The 7,593-nt window shown below is 37.1% G+C and overlaps 1 protein-coding gene across 1 annotated transcript; it reads right to left on the bottom strand.

The window, feature by feature from the left end:
• Positions 1 to 1,405: 1,405 nt before the first annotated feature.
• Positions 1,406 to 4,645, bottom strand: LOC148300322 (uncharacterized). The gene has a single exon (XM_088274949.1). It carries the CDS (start codon positions 4,530 to 4,532, stop codon positions 4,134 to 4,136), a length of 399 nt encoding a protein of 132 aa, XP_088131075.1. The 5' UTR covers positions 4,533 to 4,645; the 3' UTR covers positions 1,406 to 4,133.
• Between the last annotated feature and the right edge of the window lie 2,948 nt (positions 4,646 to 7,593).

Here is a 7,593-nt window from a genome sequence, read left to right as displayed (position 1 = left end):
AGGTTTTCAACAAGATATTTAGGCACATTGGAGTTGCATTTTCTTCTTCGTGAACCCTCTGACCTCCACTGCTGGATATAGGCTTCTTCCCCTTGTTTCCATTTCCTCCGGTCGGTTGCTGCTTGCAGCCAGTTTCTACCCCCCACAGCGACTATATCGTCGGACCGTCTCTTTTTGGGGTCTTCCCACACCTCTTTTGCTCTCCCAAGGTCTCCATAGTAGAATTCTTGGGGTCCTGTCTTGCAATATGTCCTGCCCACTGCCATTTGAGTTCTGCTACGCGATCCATGATGTCCTTTACTTTGGTTTTTTTCCTGGTATATTCATTTTAATTTTATCCCTCAGGCTAAAACCAGGTTTGGTCACCTCGTGTGTGTGTGTGTTATTAAAATGCGAAGCCAGAAAAGGATATTTAAAGAATTCTTACTTACAGATCGTTTTTTTATATAAGTTCTTACACTTCAAGTACTATTGATATTAACTATTAACTCTATCCACGCGGCTCGCATAACCGTATGTGTTTTAATAAAACATGCCCCATACGCGGCTGACATAACCGTATGTGTTTTCACTTAGGTCCAAGTTTCGAACCTCAGTTCAACTTGGAGGGATTTTTTCATGGTGTGGAACTTTGGATAAAATAATACGTCAATCCTTGGCCTTATGACATCTGTTGAAATATCTGACTAATAATTTGTAGCATCGCAAGGATAAATAAAATAACAGATCCCTGATTTTTCTTGCGGTCGGTAATTAGTCCGCGCCATAATCATGCCCCATATCTGTCTCACTCTCGACGCTACGCATCGCCAGTGGGTAAGAGTGACACACGATGCGTACTGTGATTTATTTATGTTACGATCTTATTTGTTTATATTACGATATATTTCAAGAATAATGTGACACAAGTGTATTATAGAGTACCAAAAAGGCACAATGAATCCCATTGAACGTTTTTGTTTAGGAAAATAAATCGTTTCTTAACTAAATACATGATAAAAGTAATCATTTTAAAAACGGCTAAATACCGCCGCGTACGGGCGTCTCTCAGGAACAAAGTTGACGCAGTTAAAAGGTTAATATTTAATCTAATTAATGACATTTTTAATTAAAATGTGAAGCTAGTTACACGTCCTTTAGAACCAAACGATGCAGGCGAATCTCGGCCTCTTCTCTTCGGTTGGCCACTTTTGTTGAATTCGTTTGGGAATCTCCGTGGCGAATTTGTATTTTTCAGTGGTGCCAACTTGGTAGTGTAGCTAGACGCCTACACAGGCATGAATCGCTGTGTTCACTTGATGTTGCATGTGATGATTTAAATAAATTAAAAGTAGTAAAATAAACAGATATATAATAAATAATGTAGATTTTATTTATAATAGGTCATTTATTAACTTATTTTTATCAATACACAATTTTAAGACAGTGAAAGTCCTTAATTAACATTAAAAATAAATATAATAATAATAAAAAAACCCTTATCCGCACCCCAATGGTGCATAGGGCACCGCTTCATATAAACGCAGTGTTATCTTGATCGTTTACACATGAAGGAAAGGTGATCAGCCCTCCGCTTCAGGTACCAGTACAAGGTAATATTTTTTAGTAAATATTACAGTGAAAAAATCACTTATATTTATTTGACCCCCCCTGGGAATCGAACCCGGGACCTCCGGAACGGTAGCCGAGCGTGCTGACCATTACACTACGGAGGCGGACAATAGTAATCACAAGTAACCGCAAACCAAACACCCACCTGTATAAAAGTATGCGATATACTATATTTTTAAATAATATTGTAACATGGCAATATTGATGTCAAGGAGTGGGGAATGATGTCAGCCAATGGATGCCCGCGAGGCTGCCTGGAGCGTGTGTATTAGAAAACAACCGTTGGCAACCCGCACTCCCTCCCCGTATCGAGATCAGTGTAGATCGTATATAAAATTGTATTGCGCTGGTGTTGTGAAATAAACCTTGTGATACAAACCTTTAGTATTTTTATTAACAAACAGCGACGTCTGTTACAATATCAATTAATATTCCACATCTCCAATGACAAGGTACTACGATTGATCAAAGAAAGGAAGTACCTGCTCGAGACTATCACCAAAAGACGCGCCGCGCTGAGACAAGAGGGTTTTCTGCACCAAATACTAGAGGGAATACACGCCAGAGGACGCCCACGCCGCGAACACCTGAGCGACTTATACCAAGACATGGGCTTTACAACATTTTGAGTGTGTCCAAATACTTGTCCACAAAATCTGGATTATCTCCAATTACAGGAGTTATTTTCACATTATTTTTTGATATCTCATCAAAGATGAAGAAGAATATGGAAGTCTGGGCATTATATAGCCGTTATAGCCTATGACGGTCGTCAGCCCCGTAAATGCCCAGACTTCCATATTCTTCTTCACCTTTGATGAGATGTCAAAAATAATATGAAAATAACTCCTGTAATTGGAAATAATCCAGATTTTGTGAACAAGTATTTGGGCACACTCAAAATGTTGTAAATAAATTGTCTGGTCAAATTTTAAGCTTAAATAATAAAAATGAAAATGGTATTTTCTGGCGTTTCTCATGTGTGTGATTATAATCCAGGATTCGGATCTCACATACTAATATAAGAGTTTCTGCTTAATAAAAAGCTTCTTTACATCTCACCAATAGATGTCTCTAGTGAGGTTCTAGTGATTCAAGAACATGGTTTCTAAATTGGTTCATATATACAGAACTTCCAAGAATTTGAGTAGTGTGGTTGTCAATAATGGGTAGAATTGGTGAATGTTACACGTGTGTAAAGTGATCACTTAAACCAGCCTATGACGGTCGTCAGCCCCGTAAATGCCCAGACTTCCATATTCTTCTTCATCTTTGATGAGAGGTCAAAAATAATAAGACATGGGCTGCTCCACGTATGAGGAGCTGAAGAAGACTTCCCAAAATAGGCGAGAATGGGGAAAGAGATGTCATCTGCTGCTACAGACCAATCCGCAGGACTGAGACCAGAGAGGGATTATCACATTGTTTGCAAGAAACGCTTAAAAGTGTCTTTTCCATACTGTCGGTAGAGAGCGGGAGACGCTTGCGAGCGTTCTATTTGCTTACTTTAGGTAGAGCGCGAGAGACGCCTGCAAACATTGTACAGATGGGAATTGGGTGTTGCGGCTACTTGTGATTAGTATACTGAGGGTCGGGCGGCAGACTGCCAGAGTATAATTAGGGTCCTTTTCCATACTGTTGGTAGAGAGCGGGAGACGCTTGCGAGCGTTCTATTTGCTTACTTTAGGTAGAGCGCGAGAGACGCCTGCAAACATTGTACAGATGGGAATTGGGTGTTGCGGCTACTTGTGATTAGTATACTGAGGGTCGGGCGGCAGACTGCCAGAGTATAATTAGGGTCCTTTTCCATACTGTTGGTAGAGAGCGGGAGATGCCAGAGTATAATTAGGGTCCTTTTCCATACTGCGCCATACTGGCAAAATACACTAAGCAGTTTGAAATGTCATATATATCGCTCACTCCTTTTAATAACGTCATTTATCAAATAACTTGAATTTTCATGAGATCGTTTTTAAAGTTTAAGAATATAATGAAATGTATTTAAAATAAATATCAAGCCACTTATTGAACTTTTTACCGTGCAACAGATCTTTTTAGGTAAAACCTGTTTTTTTGTAAAAGTTTTTTTTCTCCATTTGAAAAATATTTAGTATATTTAAAAAAAAAATTAAACAATACCTTTTCTTCAAAATGCAAAAACAACACCTTCTGCCCTGTAGCGGGTAAATATTAAGTTAAAAATATGCCGCTTTTGCTGGGATATAGTACATTTTCTGGGCATTCCGAAAACATGCACAACTGAAAATTGTCGATTTTTGATATATGACGTTGTTGAAAGGAGTGAGCGATATGTGGTTTTAAAAGTTAATGTAACGTTAAGTTTAATAGCGGGTATTTTATTCAGGCTAAAAGCTTTAAATAACAGGGATTTTAGAGTTAGCCTTTTTTGCTAGTATACCCAGGATATGTTAGATCGTATTGTACAATTTTTTTCTTCCTTCAATGCGTAAAAGTTTTCGTAATGTGTACTAATTTCATATCACCGGAAAGGAAAGGTTAAATTAATATGACGAATCTTCTAAGTCGGAAGAGTCTTCAACACATCCGTCTTTTTCATCCGTTTCCCGCCGGAAGCTGTTGTTCTTTACGAATCCGAAATCGACCAAGTGGTCCTCCATCTTGTCGAGCTGCTCGCCCATGGCGCGGACGTCTTGCTCCGAGTGCTCGAATTCGTTCCGCCCGTTCAGGTTGATGTGTCTCGCTTCCGACACCATTCTAGACATCGTCTTGTCCATATCCTCCAGATCGGATATCAGCCTCTTCATATAGTCGACAGTGTTCTGCGAGACTTCCGAACTAACGATTGAAAATATCGATTTAGTCTTTTGATCGAGGCTTCTCTCCAAGACTTGTATTTCGCCTTCGATGGCTTCCGCGTGACTTTTTAAACGTGCGAACATTTTCAATTATTTTTTTATTTGTATTCAATCAACAAAACACAGCTATTAAAGCTCTCTATAATACTTCTAAAGTAAGAATTCCAGTAAAAGTTTGACTTGCTATTTTTTGACAGTTTGACAGTTCGAATTTTGAATACTAGGTAACTGATTCCATAGATCACGTGGGCATAGACTAAATCGAAAGATGCATACCATAGACTACGAAATCGTAAACGGACTAGTAATTATAAAAATCCGGGGATAGTAGTGAAAATAAATCAGTAAAATATAAAAACCGACGTTTTTTATATTTTTATTATTATTATTTCTTTGAATGAATAATTTTGAAATAAGTTTTCATATTCCCCTTTTATATAATAGTCAGCGCATTCGGCTACCATGCTGGAGGTACCGAGTTTAATTGTTAGGGGGGCAGGGGTCCACAATAAATAAAAGCAAATTTTCATTTTAACATTTATTGAATATCACCCAATACTGGCATTAGATGCGGATAAGGGTTGATAAAAAAGGTAAAGAGAAACATTTTATTTATATATTTACATATTACATTTTTCATGTCTATCATTACCATTTTCATATGATAATTTACGTCTGTGTAAGCGCCCTTGAGATAATGTATTACGAAAATGGTGCTATATAAATTATCTAAAATTATTATTATTTGATACCTATTTTGACATGAAAGGGGGTGTTCCCAAGGGGGGGGTCAAATAAATATAAGTGATTTTTTCACTGAAATATTTATTCAATATTACCATGGACTAGTACCTGAAGCGGAGGGCTGATCACCTTTCCTTCATGTATTAATGATCAAGATAAAACTGCGTTTGTATGATGCAGTGCCCTATGCACCATTTGGGTGTGAATAATTTTTTTAATGTATGAGATGAAGCGTGCATTCAAAGACTGGTGTGGGGATCTATTCTCTCTGCCTACCCCTGCGGAAGCCGCGGGATGATTAGTTATTTTTTTAGTTAATTTAATGTGAATATGTTAAATTTTGATATTATTTTTTGACCTCTCATCAAAGATGAAGAAGAATATGGAAGTCTGGGCATTTACGGGGCTTACGACCGTCATAGGCTGGTTTGAGTGATCACTTTACACACGTGTAACATTCACCAATTCTACCCATTATTGACAACCACACTACTCAAATTCTTGGAAGTTCTATATATATGAACCAATTTAGAAACCTTGTTCATGAATCACTAAAACTTCACTAGAGACATCTATTGGTGAGATGTAAAGAAGCTTTTTATTAAGCAGAAACTCTTATATTAGTATATGAGATCCGAATCCCGGATTATAATCACACACATGAGAAACGCCAGAAAATATTAAATTTTGATATCAAATCTCAGGATTGTATGAAATTAATTCACAAAATGGTTGCTTTGAGGGTAGTCTTCCCTGTATTTTAAATATTCACCATGGGAATTTGAACAGGTGGGTGGAAATACGCCTTATTACGTCGACGGTTAGTTAATTCACAATCCATTGAACAGATTGATGTATGATTAGACCCACCAGGATATCAAATATTTATATTCTCTGTAAACATAACCGAACGATTTTTTCTCTAACTCAGTGACTATGAACTTTTTGTTGGGGAGCCCTTTTAATCGCATGGAAAATTCGCGGTGCACCAAAACATTCATTCAAACGCTTATCCGCACCCCAATGGTGCATAGGGCACTGCGTCATACAAACGCAGTGTTATCTTGATTGTTAACACATGAAGGAAAGTCCAGGGTTTTTTTTAAACCCTTATCTGCACCCGATGGTGCATAGGGCACTGCATTATATAAACGCAGTGTTATATTGATCATTAATACATGAAGGAAAGGTGATCAGCCCTCCGCTTCAGGCACCAATCCAGGGTTATATTGAATAAATATTACAGTGAAAAAATCACTTATATTTATTTGATCCCCCCCCGGGAATCGAACCCGGGACCTCCAGAACGGTAGCCGAGCGTGCTAACCATAACACTGCGGAGGTGAACATGTAAATAATTAACTGTTCTTTAAACAAGGAGAGGGGTAAGTTAGGGGGAGAGGGATTATTTATTACGTTTTAGTTTACATTTAGACCTGAAGATGGAAGCCTAGCTTCTGAAACTAGTCGTCAAACAAACTCAAGTGGTATGAAAACGAGTGATTTATTTAATAGTTTCAAAACGAAATTGATTTTTATTTATTAAAAAACCGTTTTTGTATTGAAAAAAATAGTTTTTCTTAGAAATAAAAATACTATTTTGAAAAGGAAATATATTTATTATATAAGTATATATATATTTTCCAAAACAAAAAACGTATTACAATATTAACAATATATTCAAAAAAAATTGCGGATACATTTGGCAGTGTGGTTTTTTTTAAAAGAATATGTAGGGAAAAAATATCATGATTGTTTTTTTAACTCCTTACCTATCAATAACCATATTGACCAATAACATAACAATTTGTATAGCCTCCCACCAGTCTGATGATGTCGGTAACGACGAAACCCGGTCGCTGGTCAAATAAAAATAAAGTGGAAAAGCTAAAAATATTGGTTTTAATCTAATAATATATTTTAATCTAATAATATATCAATAACCCTTTTTTCTTCAAAATCCTATTTTTAGTTTGAAGAAAAGTTAATTTTTTCAATATGAAAACGGTGTTTGAAACTAAAAATAACGTTAAATGTTATCTGGGTTGACCTTCCTTTCCGGTGCTAAAATAAAACGCGCGTCCCGGTGTTGGGTAGTCACTACACAATAAAAAATTAGCGATTATAAATCGGAAAAATACGGACATTCATAGCTAATCCCCTTAATTAATTATAAATTAAGTAAAAAATTATAATAATTTAGATTCATTTGCTGAAAACATTAAAAAAAACATCTGGCAACGCTCACGGAACGAGCATAGGTCCACTCTTGTCGGAAGCCCAAGAGCTACTGCCGCTAGCCAGAGAACATTGAGCTTTGAGCTCCTCACGCTTGCACAGCGCAAGTATGCAAGAGTGAGATGCGAATATAGTGTCGCGGTTCCCGAACACTCTTCACGCG

Source organism: Brachycentrus maculatus, unplaced genomic scaffold (assembly GCF_059751285.1).
Source record: "Brachycentrus maculatus isolate JH-2025_06_01 unplaced genomic scaffold, ASM5975128v1 h1tg000750l, whole genome shotgun sequence".
Taxonomy (NCBI): domain Eukaryota; kingdom Metazoa; phylum Arthropoda; class Insecta; order Trichoptera; family Brachycentridae; genus Brachycentrus; species Brachycentrus maculatus.
The sequence above is the reverse complement of the archived record's forward strand: the minus strand, read 5'-3'. Positions and strand labels throughout refer to the sequence as shown.

Bases quoted from the DNA above. Each gene is read 5' to 3' on its own strand.
- LOC148300322 (XM_088274949.1), bottom strand. From the start codon at position 4,532: ATGTTCGCACGTTTAAAAAGTCACGCGGAAGCCATCGAAGGCGAAATA.